Genomic DNA, 26,626 nt, shown 5'->3' with positions numbered 1-26,626 from the left:
AGCTCTTAACCAACTGAGCCACTCGGCCGGCCCCTAATAGTCCTATATATAGATGAGAAATATTAGCTCTATTTTGCCAGTGGAAGAATTGAGGCAAACTAATGCTCAGTTTATGAATTTAGTAGCTTATTATTTTTCTGTTTGCTTTGTTTTCTTAAGCAATACAATTACACAATAAAAATCTCATTATAAGGAGTAATGCTTCTCATTTTATTAATATTTCATCTCATGGCCCACCCCTGAAGAATTGGTCACTTTTTACTTTATTCTTTCCCCACACCCACTAGTTAGTGTTGAAAATGTAGAAGACTTTGGCCACTACAGCTTCTGGTGGAAAGTTAAACTAAGGGAGTGGTTCGTTATGCTATTTGCCTGCATTGAGCTTTGTCAGGGGCCAAAAGAAACTCTCTTGAGGGGGATTGAGAGGGAACACAGGAAGCTGTAATTATACATCAGGCAATAGGTAACTGGGTTCCTACTCAGTGAGTTGAGTCAAGGGGACAAGGTAAATATACAGTATTTCCCTTGATAAGGAAGTGGCAGCAGGCTAGAAATACTGAGTGGAGCAGAGAGCAAGAGCTAATTGCTCTGAAAGTGGAAGAGATATCTGCTTTTCACTGAAAGGGGGAGCATTAGTGGTAAAGAGGGGAGGCTCTGGAAGCAGCGTGCTTGGATTCAAATCCTAGCCATTTGGTTCTGCCATTTAAAAGCTATTAACCTTGCACAAATGAATTGATCTCTCTGATTTCCCCCATTCTATAGAGAATGAAGATGTTACTACCTATTTCATTAGGATATTGTGAGGATAAAATGAGCTATGAAATGTAAAGCTTTTAGAACAATACACATAGTAAAAGCTTGATAAATATCATTAATTGTTGTTATTATTATTATTCATTGCTACTTCTGCCACTACCCTGGTCTAAGCCACCCATCATCTCTCACCTGGACTAATTCAAAGATCTCCTAATCGCCTCCTCACATCTATTCTTATATAATTTTCAATTTGTTTTCTACCTGACAGCTAGGGTAATTTTTTTAAAAAAAGATTTTATTGGGGAATTGGGGGAAGGGAACAGTGTTGGGGAATTGGGGAGGGGACTGGCCAAGTTGTTGTTCTTCAATCTTCATTTTGGAGGGTGCCAGTTGCCATCTGGCTTCCTGTTGGCAGCTCGTGGCCTCTAAGTTCAAAGTGCTGCATTCAATCGTAGTTGCAGGTGGGCGCAGCAACCATCCCATGCAGGAGTCGAACCCGGCAGCCTTATTGTTAAGAGCGCATGTCCTATCCACTGAGCCATCCGGGCGGCAGCTCAGCTCAAGGTGCCAAGTTCAGTCTTAGCTGAGCCATCCTGCCACCTGTTGGCAGCTCAGTGATAACTCAGCTCGGGCGCAGCATCACTGGCCCATGTGGGAATCGAACCAGCGGCTCTGTTGCTCAGAGCTCGTACTCTTAAGCCAACTCTTAACCAACTGAGCCACTTGGCCGGCCCATAGGGTAATCTTTTAAAATTAGAATCCATCAAATTATTTCTTTGCTTAAAACCTTTCAATAATTCCCTCTTCGCTTATGCTTTTAGTCTTTCCAATAAAAACGAATAACCTTAATATAGATTCCAAGGACCTTCTCTCCGTAGCCTCGGTTTGTGCTGAGCTTTATAGTAAAGCCTCACAGTCTCTCTTTTAGATCCCCGATGTGCCATTTAATGCCCACTTCAGGGCTTTTTTATCTTTTTTTAAAAGATTTTTATTAAAAATATAGCTAACATACAATATTACATTAGTTTTGGGGGTACACCATAATTATTCAAAGCCACACACCTCAGTCTGCTTCACTGCCCCCCCCCATGCTCCCGACACCTCCCGAATTACTGTCTCTCAGTCAGAGCCCAGGGTGAGTGCCTGTGAGTGAGTGGATCTGTTCATGAACCTTTTAAGAGGACATCTGGGTTTCCCACAGCCTTCCATCTCACTCAGATGGTTAGAATCCCCACTTTTTTTTACAGCCAGATGTTGTGGGGGCTCCTCTTCCCAGCACCAGTACTCTGGGAGCTTGGTGTGGAGCTGGGTCCCTTGGTCCTCTGGGAGGAACCTCTGAAACCAAGATATTCCTCCTGATTCTCAACTGCCACATGGAAGTTTGGGGCCAGCCCATTTTGTGTCTCCTCTCCTTCTACCAGTCTCAACGTGGTTTCTTCTTTAAATCTTTAGTTATAAAACTTCTGTTCAGCTAGACTTCAGATGGTTCTCCAGGTTGATTGTTCTATAATTTAGTTGTAATTTTAATGTGTTCATGGAAGGAAGCAGGCACAGCGTTTATCTACTCCGCCATCTTGGATCTCTCCAGGGCTTATATATTAATATATTTTAGAGGAGCAAGGTCTTTTCCTTATCCTGACATTGCCTTTCAGATGGAGGGGGTAACAATTCTCTTTCCACCTCTTTACTCACTCTGCCCCATGGGAGTTGGAGCCATGTGTCAGTCTTAGAGGAATACCTGGGCCTTCTCAGCTCAGTTCTGCCCTACTCCTCTTGGACGTGAGCTTCCAACAGGGATCAGGTGTGGTCTCTGATACTCCTCTAGGGGTAGGCTCTTTCCCACTCCATGGGAGTTCTACCCTGGTCTGGAATTGCCTATGACTGTGTGGTTAAGCCTACCTCATCATGAGGTCAGCTAACTGGCTCACCTGTCTAACATACTAAAACCATGACTTGCAGCCTGGCTTCTGTCAGCACTAAAGATGCTTTATTGAGTCTCCAGATGTATTTCTTTATTCTTGGCCTCCGCCTCCTCCTCTTCTGCTTGTCTTTCTCATCTTTTCTTTTGGATTGAGACATTTCTAGTGGGCCATGGTGGAAAAGCTAAGAGAATAGTGGTGAAGATCTCCCATGCTGTATTATGGAATTAGTTGTACCAAAATTTGACTGTAGTTTGGCTCAATGAAGTGACTGAATATTAATGTGCCTAACATAAGGTTTTAACAATACTCATATTCTCGGACACAGCAACAGAAAAAAAACATTTTTGCTTTTGATTGAAGAACAGGTAAAGGGGTCCACAGAGTCTCCAGGAGGGGGAGCCCTTGTTCCTTCCAGTCATAGCTGTGAGAATTCGCATCATCTGTGACTAAGTCACAACAGAGTCAGTAGAATAAACAAAATCATTGCTATATGTCAAGTTAAGCAAATAGGAGAAAATTGTCACAGTCCCCCTTTGGCATTATCACTTTATCCCACACAACTGGCTTTTGTGGAATTGAATTTTGTAGGAGAGTTTTTATTATAACTCCTGCCATAGTTTTGAATATCCCAGAAAATGTTCAGTCTGTCCTTTTAGCAAGCTACAGGCTTAAACTCTGTTTTAGTTTCAACTTAGGAAAATATAAAACAGAATTGGGAATATGTGATCCTTTTAGTTAACTGCTTTTTCTTCTTAGCTTTCTTCTTCCTTATTATCTTCTCCAAGTTCCTTCTTTAGAAAAACATGTGACGATCAACAGTTCTCAGCCTTCCCAGCCCAGCTCTTGAATTGATTACTCATTGCAAAATAGTCATCATTAACATAAAGAACAACTTTTAGCACCTTACTATGAATTAGACCAACTAAGCTGGAAATTCTTCTCTTGACACCTGTCTTATTCTTCCACAACTTATTGCACAGAGCTGGACACATTGATTCCTGGTAAATGCTAAAACTGGCCATTTAAAAGATGACTGTATTTTCTTTAAAGAGTGTCAGTGATTACTAGGAGTCAGTGTAGGTTCACTTAAAACAAGTCATACCAGCTAACCTCAGTTTTAGAATATTAGTGGATAGAAACTCTCTGGGTATGTTGATTCTGAATTTTGGCAAGACCCCAAATTTCTCATGATATCTTTGTGGATAAAATAGAGTTAAGCCTCATGGTAGTATAGTTAGGTAGATTTGTAAATATTTAAATAAAACATACTTAACAAGTTGTATATAAATACCTGAAAAAGGCATTAACAATAATGCCTTTGGGGTTATTAAAGGTCTGTGCAGAGGTCTCTAGTATTTTGCCAAAGTTTTATTTCTTTAATTAAAACATTTTTTTTTGTATTTAGCCCTATTTTAAAAAAATATATTAGCCTACAGTTTTGGAAGAATATAAAAAAGGTATGTGTTTGAAATTGTTTGATGACACAAGGCTGGGAGGAATATTTAACAGTTTGGGATAGTACACTCAACATTAAATTTTTTTCAATAGGCTGGTATAATAGAAATATATGAAAGATCTTGTGCATTAATATTTTTAAAAAATCATCTGTATATGCCTAGCAAGGGGAGACATGATTTATAATGATTTATGAAGAAATAATATAGAAATTTTAGTTCATCAAAAGTCAATGTGAATAAACAGTGAGATACTTTTGCCAAAATGCTTATGAAGTTTTAAGTCATGTTAATACAATAGTCCAGAACACAGAACATCAATGTCTTTACTGTACTTGGACTGATTGAACTGAGTCTGCAATATGTGTTTGGTTCTGGATGCCACATTTTAAGAGAAATGTAGAGAAATTGAGATGGATCTAGAAGAAACTGACCAGGAAGAGATATCTCTGAAATAAGTCATGGAGAATGGCTGAGGGGTTCAGAAATGTTTGGATCAGAGTGGAGAAGATTTAGGAGTAGTCCTCAAGGTTGTCAACGTGGAAAGGGCTTGGACTTGGATGAGATTACTCAGGGATGGAATTTGACATACGTCAAGAAGTTAGAGGGAGGCAGATTTGGGTTTCTCATAATAAAAATATTTTTAGCAATCTTTATTCTGAAGCGGAAACAGGCTGCCTTGCAAGGTAGTAAGTTTCCCATCATAGAAGACTTTCAAAGACCGGCCTAGGGGGCCCCTTGTTGGAGTTATCTAAAGGGTTATGCTTTGGGAAGGTGGACCAGAGGATCCCCAAAGTTCCTTCCAACCTCATGGGCCCCAGCATGAGCTCAGTGTCTGCGTATAGTAGGTACTCAAGCAATATCCGCCAAATGAATGAATGCATAAGAGTAAAAAATCTCAGGGATAGACTTTTGCACTTCATACATTTTTGAGTCATAGGTGATTTTATGTCATTGAACAGTAATTTCACCTAGTATCAGGAAAATGTCATCTTAGGAAAAATGAATGGTCTTGGGCCACACAGAGTTTAAAATTTTCTAGATAACTGGCTTATCTTTTTTACTATGGTATAACTCATGCTCAGCCCTGTAAGTTTTAGAGCTATTTCCAATAAGGTGCAATGCCTTGCTCCAAACTAATGTGATGCTATTTCTTTTTCAGGATAATCGTATCCACACATCCAAGTACAACATTCTCACCTTCTTGCCAATTAATTTATTTGAACAGTTCCAAAGAGTGGCAAATGCCTATTTCCTTTTCCTTCTGATTTTACAGGTAACGTTTGCATTGTATTTATTCATCATCTGTTGGTTAAAAGTATTTATATAATTTGAAAAAATAAGTTAATTCACTTAGCTAAATGTTCATGATTAGGTAAAACCATCCTTATTGGATTTTTGGTGTTATTATTGCTGTTTCTCTTCACAAATGTGGGAGGGCTAGGAATGGGTAAAAACTAGTACATTCATCATTTTAAACACTGACGTAATTTTAAAATGCAGCCTTGCACTTTATTTGAACCAAACCAGAGCCTAATAATTACTGTTCATAGCCTCCCTCCTTTCTTTATCTCCCTCTCATGTCAACAGTGCGGGTATTGCCAGAGTGGAGACAAAGAATCTAGCTGAGTAGTAGTTTGTGGAACTTAATTTGGAAAATTTCACTTGCATCTAAGAACAATGATATATTTTACATATATATATATATATCATACATCATATATATATATAATAAACATATGCTATATGTTATTTCACTGTAGAATGGCTATTTTTTTTAAAGTTCTGAGTGTCTCATTCTTACTTCATAACCTTGCTTTTTTCTCCCACTTGACTAAAATTTGGGCCTAAATGAAACTTCAGCTTTTACTGATATTGTAGAAAGGAAAAGGCATAAATCAAAGTACACATACATGTAAACAACACATATCAGCCAGTTATTTACCTAGAGTAATTTAATCAGATTCAGAATGTGCTGGACTCTGTGTTCATTATAGGAGGCCAGCAGGTAGATTAGATATGTGCAGTCTACATTAATAGCTTGAGTACTACTTTTTTCTTTAATTGAATAACTATTTGTTTTAGGAATCTTAGTTGCAAGTGGCATAAACCTTAATTCTTTTAAGCAAAAAGGGAATACATTCATGAGTATACAGAGGGTGCCAAAAACATGTATACACCTTTTAAGAAAGGAAAAAACTGTATTAAAATTGTAATACTCACTATATACCAATAAGAAAAGTTGAATACAAGTCATGTGTATACATGTTTTTGGCACCCCCATACGTCATTTCATAGATGACTCAATTTATGGGCAACTTATTTCAGCAGAATGTGACCTCTCTTTCCTCTGTTTCCCTTCATGTTGGCCTCATTCTCTGGCAGGCCCTGTCTATGTGGTGGGCCCTGAAAGCTTTGAACTTTTATTCTCCTAGCTTCATCTCAATATGAAAGGAAGGGAGAGAAGGAGAGCAAGGGACACTAGCTCTGATTGGACTTTACTGAGTTACACCCCTGTCCCTAAACCAATCACTGTGGCTCAAGAATTTAATGCGGTGACAGTCTTGACCTAGATCACATGCCAAAACCTGGAGCCAGGATATAATAATTGCACTAAAATTACATGAAAATAGAAGGGGTGGGGTCGTTCCCTAATAAAGGTTAGTTGAAAAGAACTGGATGCTGAACAGAAAGAAAAACAATAAACAACAACAAAAACAATGAATGTACACCTTACAAGTTATTGAAGAGACTTTAGAATCCTAGATTTCTTCCTTTTTTCCCCTGTGAATTTGCTTTTGGTTTCTTTTTCTTTTTTTTTTAATTTTTATTGTTAGTTTCAGGTGTACAGAACAATGCAATAGTTATCCTTTTTCACCCTCACAAAGTAACAACCCCCCTCCTCCCATGTACTGCCCTCCCACCCCTGATATCATGCTTATCTATTAAAATTCCATTGATTCCATTCCCACTCTCTACTCCATGTCCCGTGACTATATGTATATATAATTGAAAAAGACAGTCTGAGGAATATAATCAATAATGGTTTCTTCATATAATCCTTTACACCATTCTGCAGGTTTGAACTCATTTCTCTAATGGCTTTCTTATTCATGGTCAAAGGCTTTTGTTCACAGAATTTTATATCTAGGAAGGATCTTTGAGATGGTTTAGTCCAATCTCCTTTCTTTTACTGATGAAGGAATTATATCCAGAAAGGTTAGATGATGTACGTATAAAGCTTTTACCACAAGTTAATGATAGAACTACGACTAGAGTCCAGATTTTCTGCCACCCAGCCTAATATTTTTGATGATATCTCAGAAGCTTTTGAAGTTAGTTTGTTTTTTGAATCTTGTGTGGAAGCTATTATAAAAATCAATTAAGTTTAGAGCTTTTTTTGATGATGCCTGATCTCCATACACTGACCATCTCCACCCAACCCTTTTCTCCCTGATGGCTCTGAAGCAGCTCCAAATTGAGCCCCATTTGAAAACTACCTGTCTAAGAGAGTCATGTCAACTGTCATGATATCTGTCTCAGGTGGGTGGCTTTGGAGGTACAGGCACAAGGCATTGGAGTCAAATAGACTGAGGTTCAAATTTTAGCAGTGTATGTTTTTGGCCCAATTGCTTGACTTCTTAGATGCTTATTTATGCAATGGGAAAATGATACTCAGGGCTGCAGTGTTTCCTGATTCTGGGGCAGCATTAACAATGTATTCTGTGTCTTGTGCTGGGGTGATATTTACATGGAATACAAACCCTATGGGTGTGTGCAAAACAACTCTGGTACAGAATGTAGCTCAATGAACTTCTCGGAGGATCAAATGACATAATATATGGAAAGTACTTGATACAGTGTCAGGCTCAAGGAAGATGCTCAAAGAATCTCTCTTTGGAAATTGGTGAGGAGTTGGTAAAATTGTTAAAAGTTGAGATGAGAAGCTGAGAAAAGACAGGTGATGTTTATTATCCTGGGGAATGATCATCATCTGTGAAAGATTTCAAGAAGCTTACTTCTTGCTCTAAAAATTTTATTTTTTGTCAGGTAGTCTGAAAAGTGATTCAATGATACTTCTGTCCTGTGTATCTTACAACCAAATGCAAACACTTAAATTATTGAAAGTTGTTCTAAATTTGTCCAAATAACTGAATATAATCCCATTAATTTCTGTCAAGTCTTATAAAATTAAATGACAATATTTGGAAGATATATTTACTGAATTTAAAGGCTCAAAACTATTTGAAATGTTTGTTTCAGCTGATCCCAGAAATTTCCTCCTTGACCTGGTTTACCACTATTGTGCCTTTGGTCCTGGTGATAACTATGACAGCTGTAAAAGATGCTACAGATGACTATGTGAGTACTTGCTGTTTTACATTTACAAAAAGTGTGGGTGAGGAAAAGCATGTAGGATAGCCACATGGGTGGCAAAACTACCTCTAGGCGTGAAGGGATAAAGGAAGGAAGCAATTACCAGACCTTGAGCTGTAGTTGAGGGCTGCTTACAGCAGCTGGGGCTGTCTGGAGAGGAAGCAGCCACCTTTAACCCATTTTGAAGGAAGCCAGGGAATTTCAATTTCCTTTGGCACTCTGTTCTCTACCAGTGGCACCTACTGGCCAAGCCCAACCAGTAGCCAGAGGGCCAGGACCCTGGAGGTCAGCTTCCCTGGCACAGGGCAGAGTGGAGAGGGATGGGTGTAGACATGGAAGAAAAAAACAGAAAATATCCACCATCCCGTCAAGATATGTATGCAGGCAAAGTCATTGTTTTCATTTCTGTTGTTCTATGGGCGGGGAGAAGATTGCATGCTGATGATGAGCTGACTTAATTTACTCCTCTACCAATATTATCAACTGTTTCCATGTTAACAAACGCCAAACATTTTATTCTTCCTGGTAATACCCACTAACTTATACCTGGCACGATCAGTGTACAATCAGTGTAATTGTATGCAGTGGGCACAGCATAAAAGAAAGATTGGGATGGGTTTGGGAAGGATGTTGAAAAAGGGAAGGGCTGGTTGAAGTATTTTATTTATGGTTATATTGATGTAATATTTTGAATATTTTTTAAAAGGAAAAAGCACTAATCCTAATTATTATGATCTATGAAGTCAGTTTTATGTTTCCTGATACTACCCCTTGTCCATCTGTGCATTTAGTCTAATTGGTTGAAATAACACCTTATACTTGAGCCTATCACTATCTGATCTTGACAATTCATGTAGACAGTCTTATCTGAATGGCTGCTAATTTATGAGCTTAGGAGAGGGCTCATAATATTTGGATTCCTTAAGTAATAAAAGATGTTTACATTACTGGAATATACAATAAGAAATAGGATCACTTGGGCATAAAAAAACAAATCTACAACAAATGTGGTTCAGTATTGTATTTTGATTTTTGTTTTAAGTACTCAGTATTTCATAAGATCACTGTTAACAATTAGAATTTCTAGAGAATAAAAATACATGCTGTTATAAGTAATTTTATGACTTCAAAGAAATCCATAAAACAGAATGAATGATGTTCCAATAAAGTATTGAGCACATATGTGAGAGAAATGGAAGTCCCCATTCCCTGTTGAAGACATCAAAATTAATGTATGGTTTTCTCTGGAGCTGTGCAGCAGAGTAAAGGGAAGCAACTAAAACTGTGTAAGAATTGGAAGAGCATGTGGTTAGACTTGTTCCATTGGTGACACCCAGAATGAAGTTTAGTCAGAAGGGTCTTGATTCAGACTTAGAACACATGGAGCTTGGTTCAAGATAAACATAAACTGTGTTCATTTTGGACCGATGGTAATATTGTCCAAATAGATGAACTTGAAGTACTTTCAGTGTTCCTATTTGTGTTGATTTAATGTTTGTTCGCAAACACTTTGATTTTTCAGTTTCGCCACAAGAGTGATAATCAAGTGAACAATCGGCAATCTGAAGTGCTCATCAACAGCAAGTAAGAAATACATTCTCTGGGTTAGTTCTAAGATTTCTGAGACCACAAAACAGGTCTTGACAATTGGTGGCTTTCTCTTTTAATTAAATATTTATTTATTTTCCCCTTTAATTTATTAAAAATTGCAATGTAAGCCCATTTTATTTTCACGGTTCTTTTTTGTGCTCAGCAAATGCTTGGGCTAGCCACTCAACTTCTAGTTCAAATCCCTTTGGAGTTTCTCTTGTGGTACACAGACATATCATCGCCACTTTTCATTTCTGGATCTAACACTGTTTAGAATTGGCACATGTGTGATGTCATATATGTGGTACATGTTTCCCAAGTACTTGAATTATTTAATTTGGTAATTTCTGGGGAATATTGCTAGAGAGACTTTGACACATTACTGATAGTAATAAGAATTTTATATTCAATTGATAGTTGATTTTAGACTAGATTATCCACCATAACAAGATTTTTCAGTGCTTTTAAATTCATCCATCAATAAAGAAATATTTATGGAAATTATGCTTGAATCTGAAATGCTTTAAAATGTGTATTTACAAACAACAGAAAAAAAAGTTCCAGAAAACTTAGCAAAAAGTTAAATTTCAAACCTTCATTCCATTCTTTCTTACTCTCTTCATCCTTTTTTTTTTTTTGCTAATAATAATATATGGCAAAGTAAATTTGTGAGAATGTACTTCAAACTGTCAGTCAACCACATCTGCTGATGATTTTGAATTATTTGGATACTATGAAGAATATAGTTTTTAAAAGAAATATAATAAAACAAATTAATCATGCGAGATGGAAAATTCCAAGAAATGAAAGCTATCAAGAAGGGTGATGTAGCCAAAACAATAACTGGTAGCATTGAAGGAATTAATCTCCTTTCATTACTAATATGTTGAGTGATCACTAATAATGTAATGAATACACATTGTTTTTCTATATCAGATTGTTTTAGAAAATGATGTTAAATGCACAGTGAAGAAAAATGATCTTAACCTAAAACATAGCTGTGTAGACAGAGCCTCTGAAAGTGTGACATGGATTAGCCATTGAGAGATGCCTGGAACCATGTGGTTCATTTCCAATGTTAGCAGGTTTTGAATTGTTGCCACTATAGCATAGTGTTTAAAAGTGTGGATTTTTGCACTCAGAGAGACTTTAAGTATGACTTGAGTCCTGACCCTGAATAATTCTGTGATCTTGAGCAAGTTCTTAAGAGGTGGTGACTTTTGTAAGCTAATGTGGTATATGACTTTGAGCTGTACTGCTGCATACCTTGACTTTCTCAAGTATTACAGTTCTGACTTGCTATTAGATTGACATTAATATGATTTGACTAATTCCCCATGGAACATTTGATAATCAGTCTCATTACTTTGAAGCATCATCTCATATAAAGTATGTTAAAAATATGTACAATTACATATTGTATTGGAACTAATGGCCTGAGCATATCTTTTAATGTCTCTCCAATTACCAGTTAAATTTTGTGACACTTTCTGAACTGTGATAGATATTGGGGCCTCTACCTGGAGGTCATGGGAGTAATCCAATAACTTAGATATTCAGGAACTTGATGACTGTATGTCTCTCACACATGCTAGCTATCATTGTCATTATTATTAGAAGTAGCAGTAGTGTTATTTTTTTTGTTTTTGTTTTGTTTTTAAGCTGAGCCATCCTGCTACCTGTTGGCAGCTCAGCGGCTGCTCAGCTCAGGCTGGACTCAATCCGCTGTTGCTCAGAGCTCAAACTCTTGAGCAAGCTCTTAACCAACTGAGCCACTTGGCCGGCCCTGCAGTAGTGTTATTTTCTTGTGGTTTCATTTATCTTTTTGTTGAGTCCTTATGAGGTAGCATCTCTTTGTAATTCAATATGGTGTGATGTTTTAAAAAGTATTGTTACTGATGCTGTCGAGTTGAAGGGAGAAGCACATATCATTGAGAATGGAGTATTCTTTAGCAATCAGTTAAAAATCAAGCAAGATTTTCCATTTGTAAGATTACCTACTACTGTGAGCTCCTCTAGGCCATCTCTTGGTCACCGCTGTGTCTGTTGAGCCTAGCATCGTGTCTGTTGAATTTTCAAGTTGAACAGTAACAAGTATCCTTGCTGAGAAGGCAATCTACCAGAGGAGCTTGAGCTGTGAAATTTTGCAGAGTCTCATCACTAGCCAATTCCAGCAGCTAGAGTGGTGGTATTTGCAGAATGTACTCAGGCTATGGAGACTAGCTTTTTTACTTTTTGGATTTTGAGAAGTTGGGAAATTCAAATGGGTTCAGATCTGAGATAGCCCAGGAAACTTCACATCCTTCTTGGAGCTGGTGGTTGTAGAGCATTGCTGTTGGTTCTGCCCAGACCACCACTGTCTTCCTGTGCTTGCCCCAGCTCCTCTGTGCATTGCTTCTAAGGGCTAGCACCTGCCTCTTTCTTCAGAACACTGCCCTTGGGCTACTGGAGACAACAATCGAATGTACGGGTGTAAGAAGGAGCAGCATCTCTGCCTCAGGTTGAACAAGCTCTGAGGTATAATTTGTACCCCCAAGCACCCATGAAGATCAGGCTGAGGACTGGACTTGGCCTGAAATCACACCCTTGTGTGACTTCTTCCCCTTTCTTGTGTTGCTTCTCATTTCCCTTACCAGATTTTCCCGGAAGTACTTCCTTGATGAACAACTTGCATGTGAATACTCATCTCAGGATCTGCTTCTAAGGGAACTTGATCTAACACTAGTTAATGCATATTTAATCCCATGGCAATGTTATGGAAAATATTAGAAAACTATTTTGCGCCTGTCCTTGGTATTTGTGGGTCATAATCCAGGATAAATTAAAAAGCCTGGAGGGGATCAGAGGAGTCCAGATATTGCTGGAAGTAGGTGTCATATTGGAGTGGGTACTGCCAGGTACTTGTGGTTTTCTTGTGTGTTCCCAGCAAAAGGTCTTGGACTTAGTATTCATGCTAGGGCAGAAGCCATCATCGACTTGTCCTGGAGAGAGGAGAGGTGTAGCCAGCCTCAGGGAGGAGATCCCTGGGGGAAGGGGGTGCAATGAAAGCACCAGTTAGGAAACCTGGGTCTATGTAAGTGATCACTGTGTGATTCTGGGCAATTAATTTTCCTTCTGGGCTTCAGGTCTCCTTTCTCCTGTGCCCAGAAGCAAGGATGGTTGGCAGGTACATTCAGATTCAATAGGTATTTATTGAACAACTACCGTGTGTGGGCTCTAGTGCTTCCACCTTTAACTCTCCTAAAACTCCAGAATGTGGATAAGTGCCCCAATTTGGAGATGAAGAGAATAGGAAAGGAGTGACTTGTCTAGGATTCCATGGAAAGAGCCAAAATTGACTTTTACCCACTTATGAGGCTATGTGTAAGTGTGGACTTTGTGGTTTGATTATATCTTCCCTGTTTATATTGTATTTGAAGGGTTTTATACACAATTATAGAAATATAAACACAATTACATAATATATATGTAGTTTATCTATATGTAATATAGATATGTAAATAACCATATATCCATGCTTTCAGTGCTTGGAGCATTATTCATCTATGTTCTTAGCACCGTGCAAGCTGTGATGCTGAACATTATAAACTGAAGCTACAAAATAATTAGGAAAATAAAACCCTTCCTTTATAAACTTCCTTTTCAATTTTACTTTTTTGTTTTTGTTACTCATATTTCTTTTAATTAGGATCAATAGTCTGCATCTGCAATCTGTTATAATATGTGAAAGTGCTTAAGAAATAGGTGTATTAGATTTCAATAAAATCTTTTGGTGACTTGAGTTTTAAAACTAAGTAGTAGTGGCATGATTCCATATGGTAAAAATTAATGCGACTCTTGAATAGGAAGTGCACAGTCTCACCTCAGACAAGTTGAAATATGTCTGTTCACTGAATCTGTGAATACCAATAGATACTTCAGTGTTTCACAAGAGGAGGTTTCCTCAAGTCATGCCAACAACCTTGGCCACTGTGGCAGCAAATGGGTAGGTGAGGGCTATGAGGAAGAGGCTGAAAGTTGCTGCAGAGGTCATGTAATCCGGTGCTCCTCAATCTGGATGCACATTATATTAATGCCCCAGCCACACCCTAGAGCAATTAAATGACGGTCTTGGAGGTGAGGCCCTGGTTCTTTATTTTTTTAAATATTTATTTTTTTAATTTAAATTAAAATTTATTGGGGTGACAATTGTTAGTTAAGTTACATAGGTTTCAAGTGTACAATTCTGTAATTTTTAAAGTTTCCAAGACGATTCTAACATGCCAGGTCAAGAACCCCTAATGGCAGCTATCTCTTTACCCATGTCTATATCTCTATGCCTATAGCTTTCTAATTTGAAAGGACATCCAAGGAAAGAAATTCCACTAACTTTTAAAATGATAAGCATAGCTTTTCACATAATAAATATTCTTACAAAGGAATAATTCTATAATGTGTATCTACTTTTTTTTTGTAGTAAGGTTCACATTTTTAGTTAAATAATTGGCCAATCAATAATTACTTAGCCATGCTTTTCTTTCCTTCAGAAATTCAAATTTTAATTTTTCCCATTTGTCATCTTTTATTTCTTTCCCCATTATATGTATTGTTCTCAATGCTGAATCATTGCTTGCTGACTTTAACATATTTATGCAACTTCAAATTTTTGTTGTTCTATCCCATAACATTTTTTTTTTTTTTTAGCTGAGCCATCCTGCCACCTGTTGGCAGCTCAGCGGCTGCTCAGCTCGGGCCGGGACTCGAACCGCTGTTGCTCAGAACTCAAACTCTTGAGTGAGCTCTTAACCAACTGAGCCACTCGGCCGGCCCCCCATAACATTTTTAATCATAGGGATTTTAGATGAGGAAAGAAGTGTGCAGATTTTCTGCTAGCCAATTAAGTAGCCACTAGCCATATGGGGCTACTGAGCATTTGAAATGTAGTTGGTCCAAATTAAGATGTGTTATTAGTATAAACTATATACCAGATTTCGATGACTTAGTACCAAAAACAGAATGTAAAATATGCCATTAATAATTTGTTTTATATTGATTCCATTTCAAAATTATAATTTTGTATACATTAAGTTAAATCAAATATATTATTATAATTAAATTTACCTGCTATTATTTTATTTTATTTTATTTTATTTACTTTTTTTGAATGTGGCTATTAGAAAATTTAAAGTTACCTATGTGGCTCACATTTGTGGCCAGCATTTTATTTCTTTCAGTGGATGGCACTACTTCACAGCACACCTTTAGTTACAGGGGAGAGCACTGAGCTGAGAAGAAAATGAACTCTTGCTATGAACCTGGCCTCCTAATTTTCAATCCAGGATGATTTATTTGATCTTGCAGGCTATCAGCATTGAACTAATAGAGTCAGCATCACTTTTTCTTAATATTTTTACATCCCTAACATATCCTGAACTTCTGCATTCAAACAATCTGAGCTCAGATACTCCAGTGCAATTGCCCTTCTTTCAGTCAAGATATTTCCTGGGCACCTCTAGATTTCAAATTTCTCTTGACCATCAGCTTTTTGTGCAACACATTCCACTTTATACTTTCCTGAGCATTGGTAAACTTGACTTAAATTTCCCAAGCTCTTTCACGGAAGTGTCCCCATCAATCTTATTCAACGATTTTTCATTCAGCAACTGTGTATTTATAGGGAGAGACAAGGGATTTCTTTTACAGTTGCAGAGTATTGTCTGCATGATTCAAGTCTGGTATTCCTAGATGCTGCATAATTGTGTCAAAAAACATACTGTTTCAATAGGAACACATTTTCTCTTTGCTTAATCAACTTTTCTAGTTTGAGTGATAGCTCCCATTGAATATTGGGATAGAAAATTTTGTTTCATTGTTTTCTTTAGTACATAGTTTCCCCCCCTCCCCCATTATGCGTATGTCCATTTAGAGAAATTTGGAAAATAAGAAAAAGTAGAAGGAAAAAAATAACATTCATACTTCCACTACCCAAAAGTGTTATTATTTTCTTGTATTTCTTTCTCTCTTTTTTCCTATGCCAACATTTCTTGTAATTGTATATATATGTGTATATATATACACAAACATGAAAATTTATATATATATATATATATATATATATATATATCCTTCTGTTTTCACTTCACATCACTTCATTACCATTTTTCCAATGTCATTATATTATTTTTATACACATAATTTTTAAGACCTGCATAACATTCCATTAAGTGCATATTTCATAATTTACATAACTACTCCCCTATTGATTGATATTTAATCTTTTTTGTAAATTTTAAAATATAGTATCTTGAGCTGTCTGAACTGATAGAACTATTCTTTTTTATAAGACTAGGTTTTTGTGACATATTTATAAAACTCACCTAGGATGATTATATTGTACCCATTATTTCGTATATGAAGTAATTAGAAGTTGAAGCATTATTACTCAGTCCACTGACAAGAACCTTTATTACAGTATCCAGGATTTAAAGGTGAGTAGGACCAGGTTGGGCATATTGACAGAACCCTGGGAGATTTCAGTTCCATCAAACATGGGAGTTTCCTGAATGGGTGGCTGTCGAACTACCACCATAAGTTCTAAGTTTATCTTTTCTTAATCACAGCACAACATGAAAAAAACCTCAAAATGTTCTGCTTTAAAAAATGTATTGGTGGGCTGGCCGAGTGGCTCAGTTGGTTAAGAGCTCGCTCAAGGGTTTGAGCTCTGAGCAACAGTGGTTCGAGTCCAGCCCGAACTGAGCTGCCGCTGAGCTGCCAACAGGTGGCAGGATGGCTCAGCTACAAAAAAAAAAAAATGTATTGGTGACACATGCAAATCCCCAAGCATCAATAACCTGAAACAGTTTGAATATAAATTTTATATTACAATTACTAGCTACACAGCACTCATATGTAAAGTATATGCATCAGTTCTGGTCTGCAGAGTTCCTAAAGTAAGTTTGGGGAGTGACTGGGAAGAGTCCGTTCAGGGAGCTGTGAAGGAACTCTTTCCATCTTCTTTGTCCTTCCCCACTAGAGAGGTATGTGGTCAAAAGATCTATCATTTGCTGCTGAATTCTTGGAAACAACTTACCCAAGAAAGGGGGATTCATGTCTGGCATTGCCCTCTGCTGGATTTGATCCAAAATATCAGCCTTGGGTAAGAGTGGATTATTATTATGAAATATGCTCTTACTTTTTCTCCTTGAGCACCCACCGGCAACAGAAAATATCAAAGGTCGCTGAAGTTAATGCATCTGAAGCTGACACATGCTTAGTGTGTCTGTGTGTTTCTTATAAGTGGGAACATGCAAAGTGCTGGGGTTCTGCGGGTCACGTGGGAGAGCTGATGAGCACAGCATTGAGTTAGTTACCTTGTCTTCATCAGGGCTTGTGGGCTTGCAATTGGAGTGGAGACTTCTGTGGTTAAACATAAGGCAGAGCACCAACTTTCTGAGTTTTTTTCATCTTCAGCTCACTCAGACAATTTATATGTTACGATGGTACCACTGGGTCTATGAGGATGACTACTTAGGGTCTATATGAAGAGATTGCATATTTGAAAGGAAAATTGAGGCGAAAAACTCGATTCTTCTTCTTTTAAACAATGTTTATAAAACATGCTATTATGGGCTTAAATAACAATGAGTTCAAAAGCAAGCGAATGGGAGTAGTCTTAGTGCTTTTTGCACTTACAGGAAGTTGTTTAAAAATTAATTTAATTTCTAGTTCATGTTGCTCACTCACAGAAAAAGTGTTTCAAAAATAGTTTCACCCTCAATAAATTAATTTCAGTTTCTTCAGTCTTGGACTGATCATTTCTTGGGCAGTTTCTGCGTGACGGCTTTGCAGATGGAAGGGTCCATTTGCCAATGGGCTGGTTTCTGTGTATGAGCTGTGACATGGTAATAGTTCTTATAAATGTTTTTCATTGTAATCAATTATTATATTGCATAAATACAATTTTTAAAGTGTCAAATTTCTAAATTGTGACTATTTCCCCAAATGAGGTACATCTTGAAATAACAGGAAATTTTAATACTTTGAAACTGCATATGGGCTTTTCAGTGGTATCTTCTAATTTCTTTTTAAAATTTATATAACCCAGATGTTAGTTGCTCCCTTTTTCTCCTCTTAAAGCTCCCCCCATCGTTACAGCATTAGTGAGCAAGGTAGAGTTGAATGAAGATTTTGTGGAGAATATAAATGAGGGGTTTTATTTCACAGACTTCATAGCAAACAATGCGAAATCCCATTTTAACATTTTTCTTCCTCAAAGTTCTCATTTTGCTGCTGGCCTTTGCAATCTCTTCCCCTAGTCAGTGCTCAGTGTAGTTGGCTCCAGTCTCTTCTCTCAGTATCTGGGGCTCCTCATATTTATCTCCCTTTTATTACTCAATGTAGTTTGGTTCTTCCTTGGCTCTGAACTCAAGCCCATCACAGCTGCTTACCAAAATAGCAGACTCTTCTGTAGCTAGGATCCACTTATGTTGGATGACAACGGAAGCTTAAAATACACTACATTCTACGTAACATTTAAAACTTGATTCTCTCCTACTCTTAAAAGATAGGTTTATGTATCTCTTCTCTGTTGTCTTAAGGAGGAGATCTAGAATTTCTTTTGAAAAAAATGAACCCAAACTTAAGGCCACAAAGGCCTTGGGATGTTAGAACATTAACTTTAATAATGTAAAGCCCTCTTCAGATCTTAAAATCTGAAAGCGAAAAGAGATTATAATGTTATAGTGATTAAATTTGGTTTCACGTTGTCTATACCAAACCAAACAAATGTTTTAACAGCATTTGTTAATTAACTAAGTATAGATTTGTACTCCAGGAGCATTTGCTTTAAATAGCCTGAGATAATTTCAGTGTGTTAGTTTCTTCCATGCATTTTAGATTGGTATATGATCTGTCTGTTGTAGGTAGAAAATTAAGACAACTTAAAAGAGCATAAAGAAAATGTAGAAATTATTGTTGATCCCATACCCAGCTCAGAGTAAACTACAATGAACTTGTGAAGGCATTTTATGGCTTTCTTTCCTCCTCCATCTTTGCTTTCTCCTCTTCTATTCCCTCTTAACACTTTCACACAATATTCGTTTTAAAAGTAATTGAGATTATACTATATCCTATTGTCATGCTTTGAATGATGGCTTCCCAAAAGATAGGTCTGCTGGAACCTGTGAATATGATCTTGTTTGGAAAAAGGGTCTTCGCATATATAATTAAGTTAAGGGTCTTGAGATGAGGTCATACTGCTAATCTAATCACAAGTGTCTTTATAAGAGAAGTAAAGAAGATAAACAGAAAAGATGATAATCTAAAGATGGAGGCAGACATTGGAGTTATACAGTCCCAAGTCAAGGAACCCCTGAGACCACCAGAAGTTGGAAGTGACGTGTGGAACAGATCCTTCCCTAGGGCCCCCAGAGTGAGTGCTGCCCTGCTGACACCTTGATTTTGGACATCTGGTCTCTAGAACTGTGGGAGAATAAAGTTTTGCTGTTTTAAACCACCTGATTTGTGGCAATCTGTTACAGCAGACCTGGGAAACTAACACTCACTTGTTTTTAGTTTTTAATTGAGAGGTTCTGTTTGTTCTTTTTTTTTTTTTTTACTCAATAGACATTTATTAAATGCCTACTACATATCAGGTGGAAAGCATTATGCTGGGGAAGCAAAGTTAAAGAAGACCTAATTTGTGCCTGAAATATAATGCAATCATACATATGTGGTATGCAACTGGTTTATGTCTAGAATTGCCACGATCCTCTCAGCATTTTATTGTTTTTACTCACGGGTAAGGCGAGTGAGCAAAATGACTCATCTCATTAGGAATGTGCAGCTTTTGAAAATTCTTATCAGTATACAGGCTCTGTAGACAAACCAGTGACAGGTGGCAGAAAACCTTAGAGGGTTTGAGAACCTGGTTGGAATGGGTGCCTTGAAGCTGTAACTCAGGGCAACATTAAACCACCTTTACACTTGAGTTTCTTAAAAACGAAGATCTATTTCCTTATTCCATGCCAGGAATTTAAAAAATTCTCACCACTTATTGACTTTTGGCAAGGATTAGGTGTACAATAATAGAAGAAGGAGAAGGGGAAGAGGAGGAGGTAGAGGAAGAAGCATTTAAATGAACTAAATGAATCATTATGAGGCAAGATCAGAATATCTTTTATGTACTGTCCCATTCCCCTTCTTTCTTTCCTACAACTAATATGGGGGAAGGGGAGGTATCTGGATTGCAAATTCTGTGAACATCATTGTCTGCTGTCATTGCCACTTGAGACTGGTGTTTGGATAACAAACCCATCTTTAATTCAAGTGCTCTGTGTTACTGGGAGTCCCCTGACATCGCTTCACCTTAATGTTCATGGGACCATGTCTGACATTTAAAGAAAGGGTGTGGATTAGGTCCATCTGGGCTTCATTTCTGAATTAGCAGAACTCAAGGTAGTATTTGAAGCAATGCTTACTGTTTCTTTCACAGCAACTCCCTGGTTGCAGCACGTCTGTGGAAGAAAAACGTGGGCCCCTGAGCAGCCCTAGACACTTGGACAGAGATGCAGAAATGGGCTTCCTTGTGTCTGCATCAGATGTTTGCCTCCAGCCGGACTTTCTGAATTGTCTGGCTAACAAATCCTGTTAACCCAGCTTGCCTCATCTGGTTCCCTTGCCCCTCACCAGGCATTTCTGTTCAGACATATTTTCCCCCTTCACACTGCTAAATTTAAGGCTTAATTTTCAAATCAAATGCTCATGTGGCTGGTTGCCTGAGAAATCACATGTGGAGAGCTGAGAGACCCAGGCAGGGAACTGTGCCCTCGCTTCTGGAGAGCAGGTCTGGAAACCATATGAATTGTAAATAGTTTTAAAATGTAAAAAAGTAAAGCTTTCTGCCAAAAGAGAGAGCTGGGGTTTGTTTGTTTTTTTTTTCCCCCTTTCTAGACTCAGTTATTAGGTATCTGTTGGAAATGATTGACCTCTATCGTACAATCTGTTTACTGTCTCTATCAGCTGGGGCTGGACCAACCGGATTTAACCCCCCTGAGGGCTCAGCTCTGCCAACACTTGCATTATTAGAAATAGATTTTGGGGTCACAGATATGTGCCATGAGTTAAGTTGTTAGGTGCATGATTTTAATGGAAATTTGCTTTCTTTCACTTAATACTTCCTTCTGAAACCTGGGTGCTAGAAATAGGTTAATATTCTTTAAAATAATAAAGCCTAATTTTACAGTGAGAGCAAGAAAAAGAATAAACAGGAAAAGGGGCATGGCTTCCTTTATCTCCTTGTCACCAAGTAAAGAACGTGCTACAGCATCACTTTCCACATTGAGAAACATTGCCCAGCAGATGTCTTATTTTCTTTGTGGGCTTTCTCTTCTTCACCTGAAATTCTCTTTGTAGCAAGTAGTTCCATAATACTTTTTTCCCCCCACTTTGGCCTTAATTCTTGTGGGTGCCAAGACACAGAGACACTGTCACTTTTTCTTATATATAAACTATCAGCAACACCTTTTCATTCTATATTGGCAAATATCTTCATATTCTTCCTTTTTTCCCCTCTGTTTTCCAAATTTTGTCCTTTTTCTGTATCTTATTTCTCACTCCTCTTCTAGAGATAAAGAAAAAGAACACTGGAGTCAAGATACAAAGAATGTTAAGAAAACAGTATTCAATATAGGCACTTTTAAATAGAGAGCATACATGTTTCGAATTGGCATGTAGGTTTGCTCATGTTCAGTTTCAAGTCTGGTACTTATAATGTTGAACCAATATAAGTTCTACTCAAAGGCTACCTAATTATTGGCTGCCAGCTCTGGCATGAAATCTTTCAATTAACCATGTCGGAAATATAATTCCCAGCAGTGGCTCTTGTGATTAGGAAAGAAATTCAGAAGAGAGAAGATTGCTTATACACATATTTAGATACAGTTTTGTAGATTACAAGTAAAACAGTAATGCATGAAACTCCGATTGGTAAAAAGCATGGAGAGCTTGGGGCAGTGTGAGGCCAGCCTGTCATTGCTCTAAAGCAGAAAAACTTCATTCTGGAGCTGAGTGGAGCATACAATATAGCGTTTCCCAGTAAGTAATTAAAACAAAAACTTTCAGGCAGAAAGGTTTTGATTTCCTAGTAGAGAGAACCAGAGTCTATTCCAGACAAAAAGCATCATCTATATCCAGCGAGCAGAAAATTCTACAGACTTTGGAATTTGAGTAATGCCAGAGAGAAATAAAGGGATAGTGTTAGTAGGCCTTTATCATCCCTGTTGCCTCTACAATATAAGAAATGGAACCATCATTTGATATATCAATACTCAACCCAAAATTTCCAGCTGTTTCAGGCACTTACAGAACTGTGGCCTATGAGGCATGGGGCAGTGGATATGTAAGAACACTCCCCAGGAGCCAAGTTTACCTAGGTCTGCAGGGTCCAGGAATAGTGGATTCATTTAAGAGCTGTAGTTCATGTCCCAGATTGGGGCAGGAGGGTGTGTTACAGCTCCTGTTTGCACCTAATCCTATTGGCTTAGACTGGAATAACTGGGAGGGCTCAACCACAGAGGCAGTCTTGTTGGGGCCAGGTGAATTGTCCCAGCACTATGAAAACCAGACATATGGCTGCTCTGAACCAAAGAAGAATATTTAGGTCTGTCTTAGTTCCCCAAATATTGAGTATCTTTAATGTACCAAAGATGATTAAGTTGCCATTGCTAGTTTTATGGATTCACAAATTTTGTGGGGAGAGAGATAAACAAGTGGATAGTTTTAATATAATGTGTATGGTGATGGGGGATGCATGGGCTGCTATGGAAGGACTGAGAAGGGGTGCTTAGCTGAGTTTAGGGGTCAGAGGGGGCTTCCTGGAAGAGGTGAGGCTTTAGCTAAAATTAGTCAAATAAAAATGTAAAAAACTCAGAGAAATAAACATTTCTCCTTTTTAGAGAAAAGCATTATTTCTTGTTGTTGTATTTGTTTGTTGGTATTTTGCAAATATGCATATATGCAAAAGGCTCATGCAATATATACAATTTTGTATTCTATTTTTTTCTTTGACATAATAACTCATATATAACATTAAAAATTCTTTGAAAACATTTTTTATAGCCGAATAATCGGTCATTCCTCTATTGTTGGATAATTAGCTTGTTTCTAATTTTTGTTTTTATAAAAACTCAGAGGAACATCTTTGGATGTAAATGTTATATGCATCTTTATTTCTTTAGGTTATAATTCTAGGGAATCTAGACTTTGTCCTTTTTTAAAAGATTCTTAATATATGTGGTTAAGGTGTTTTCTAGGAACAAATGAATAGTTTTCCCACAACACCATCACAACTCTGAATATTATCTAGGCCATATGTTTAAGTACAAGCAGGTGTCTTATTGTTTTAAAAATCCATTGGTTTTTAGTGAAGGTGATTATTTTTTCAAGTATTTTTTTGTTTGTCTTATTTCTCTTGTCTGTTTATGCTCATTACCTACGGGTCTATAGTAATTTTTGTGTCCTGTTTGGAAATATATTTAAAATTTTGTCTTCTCATAAATTCTTCAGTCGGAAACAATGACATGCCCTCATTGTGTACAGAGATATTGCTTGATGGCTTTTTGCTGGTGTGGTGTGCATGTTGAGCATGGTTTTCTAAGCAGGACTGGGTTGTGCTAAGCCATCTACATTCCTGACAGTTTCCTTTCTATAAAACAACTCAGATCAAAACATATTCCTGTTGAAAACTCCTTGGTCACCCCTCCCCCCACACCCACCCCCATTCCTTACTATCAGAGCACCTATTCCAGTCGAGCTTCCAGCTCGCCTGTCTAACATTGTTAATAATCATGGCTACATGCTTTGCTTAAACTTCTAATGTGCTCTTTTCTTTCTTCCTTTTCCATCCATCGGGGCTCAGCTCCTGTGGGATCCCCCTCTGCAAATCCCTCCAATACCTATTGTAGGCAGGTAGAACAATCAGTCCCATCTTTGTGCTCCCACAGCACATGCATGTTATCAGGCTAGAGTTAAGCCCAGCATTTTAACAACCCATTTGAGGCCTCCTCCATGACTGTTGGGCATCTTCAGGCCAGGAACCATGCTGTGCTTATCCCCAGTGCTTGGCCCGTTGCCTGGTGTGTAGTAAATGCTCAGTGTTTGTTGAGTTCAGCAGCATCTACTTACTCTTTCAAACAGCAACACATATTCAGGACCTAGATCATACTGAAGAAGTCGGAAATGTAAAGACATGATAAAACCTGGTTCCCTGTTGCCTTATAGCCATGTGAAATGTAAGTCACCAGTACACACATTGAGGATAATGAATAATGCTTTTATTCTCTAAGCTGTTAGGATTTGCCCTGCAATGATTCATCCTATCTTTACCCTCTTTTCATACTTTGCAGTTATCTCAGCTATACTTTCTTAGGACCTTCCCAGCAGGTGTAGTTATGTGGAATTATTACTCACTTTCCTGCTAGAGCTAAATATGTTAAGCATACAGCATGAGTAGCCATGTAAATAATTAGTCCATTTAAATATTCATTCAACAAATACGGACTGTGCACCTAATCTGTGTCAGGCACTGTCCTACATACTAAGGATACAGAAATAAGTAGGGCAGACAAATCCCTGCCTTAAGGAGCCTACTGTCTTGTGGGGAAGAGAGAAAATAAAAATAATATGATTTCAGGCAGTTATAAGTACAACAAAGAAAATAAAATAGGATAATAAGACACAGAGCGATGGGATGGGAGGTGGGGAGATGATTTTAAGTAAGGTGGCCAAGGCCCCTTGAGGAGATGAGATTTAAGTGGAGAGGGAGTTAGCCATGCCAAGATCTTGTATAAAAGGAACAATCAGTATTAAAGCCCCAAAGAGGAAATGAACTTGACAGTAAGATGTCAACTGTGGCTAGAATATTGTGATAAAGAGGAGCTCTGAGGGGGGAAAGAGCCAATTCTTGTAGGTCATAGTGGGGAATTACAATTTTATACTAAATGTAATGAAAATCTATTGGAGGGTTTTAAGCCAGAGAATGACATGGAATGACAAAAAAGATTTCTCTGGCTGCTGTGTGGACAGTGGACAGTAGAGAGAGGCAAGAACAGAATTAGGATGACAAATTGTGTTTCCTACTGCTGTCCAGGTGAAGTGACGATGCCATACCCTTGGTGGTGGTAATGTAGGTGGTAAGAAGCAGGCATATATCTTATTATGGGTTTTCAAACACATGAAAATAGAACAGTAAAATGAACTTTTATTTATGTACTACCCAGGTGTATTACATACTTCCTGATATTTCTGTATCTATCCTCACTTTTTATTGTCTAGGGTATTTTAAAAGCAAATTCTGAATATCATATCACATTATCAGTAGACACTTTAGTATTTGTCTTGAATAGGTAAGAACTTAAAATATATCTAGCCATAATATCATTACCTTACCCAATAAAGTAGAAGTACTCTCTTAATAACATCTAATACCCAAAGGTTGAAATGTATTTTGAAGGAAGAGCCAATCGGTGTGCTGCTGTAAAGGGTGGGTGTTTATGAAGAGAGAAATCAGGAGTGGTTCTTGGGTGGGACATATGGGGAAGGTGCATATTATTGTGGTGGTGGTGGTGGTTTTTTTGCCTGGACTGGGAGGCCAGCATTCTATTGTGGTATTAGTCATTCTGTAGAGATGTAAAATGGGCAGTTGAAACTTAGGGGCGATGTCTGGTCTGAAGATACATATTTGAAAATCACCTGACCACCTAGGGTGAGAGTCCAGCTTCTAGATAGTGAAGAGAGTAGCTCTGGGGCACTCTGACATTTGAAGAAGGGAAGAAGAGAAAAGGCTGGCTAAGGATTTGAGAAAGAGTGTCTAATGAAGTAAGAAGAAACACCAAGGGAATGTGGTGCTCTGGGTTTAAGACAAAGACAATGTTTGAAGAAGGAGGGGGCAGCTAACTGTTTTGAGGAAAGTGAAGATTGAGAACTGACCCTTGGACTGAGCAACACGAAGAGAAGTTGCAGTTGGAGGGATGAAGACAAAATCCTGATTGGAGAAAGCATGGGCAATTAAGAAGCTGAGATACTGAGGGCCGGCCGAGTGGCGCGATGGTTAAGAACTCGCTTGGGATGCCAGAGGGCCCCGGTTCGGATCCCACATATGAGGGCCAGTGACACTGCCCTCTACAGCTAAGATGCTGAACAACAGCTCAACCTGGAGCTGGGCTGCCGTGAGTCGCTGGCGACGGCGTAGGCTGCAGTCCCTGTGGCAGTGGGTTGCCATGGGCTACTGTGTGTAGCCAGCAGCCAGCGTGAGCGGCCAGCAGCCGCAGTGAGCGGCCGTCCAGAAGCCGGCGACTGATCTGCCTCGCCAGGGAAGAGCGCAATGATGGTGCCAACTTGGGCCAGTGAAGCAGCGTCCTCCACAACTAGATTGAAGAACAAAACGACAGCAACTTGTCTGTTCCCCTTCCCCCAATTCCCCATCACTGTTCCCATCCCCCCAATTACCCAATAAAAATCTTAAAAAAAAAAAAAAAGAAGCTGAGATACTGA

The 26,626-nt window shown here is 38.2% G+C and overlaps 1 protein-coding gene across 1 annotated transcript in view; it reads left to right on the top strand.

Annotated features, from left to right (window-relative positions):
- Positions 1-26,626, top strand: part of ATP8B4 (ATPase phospholipid transporting 8B4 (putative)) — a 207,140-nt gene that overhangs the window by 43,796 nt on the left and 136,718 nt on the right. Inside the window, exons 4-6 of the mRNA XM_019664027.1 lie at positions 5,295-5,408; positions 8,396-8,494; positions 10,032-10,093. Of these exons, the coding sequence (XP_019519572.1) occupies positions 5,295-5,408; positions 8,396-8,494; positions 10,032-10,093 (275 nt within the window). The remainder of the gene's footprint in view (positions 1-5,294; positions 5,409-8,395; positions 8,495-10,031; positions 10,094-26,626) is intronic.

The sequence above is a fragment of the Hipposideros armiger genome, unplaced genomic scaffold, assembly GCF_001890085.2.
Source record: "Hipposideros armiger isolate ML-2016 unplaced genomic scaffold, ASM189008v1 scaffold_12, whole genome shotgun sequence".
NCBI classification, from domain to species: Eukaryota; Metazoa; Chordata; class Mammalia; order Chiroptera; family Hipposideridae; genus Hipposideros; species Hipposideros armiger.
This window is presented reverse-complemented; position numbering and strand designations above follow the sequence as displayed.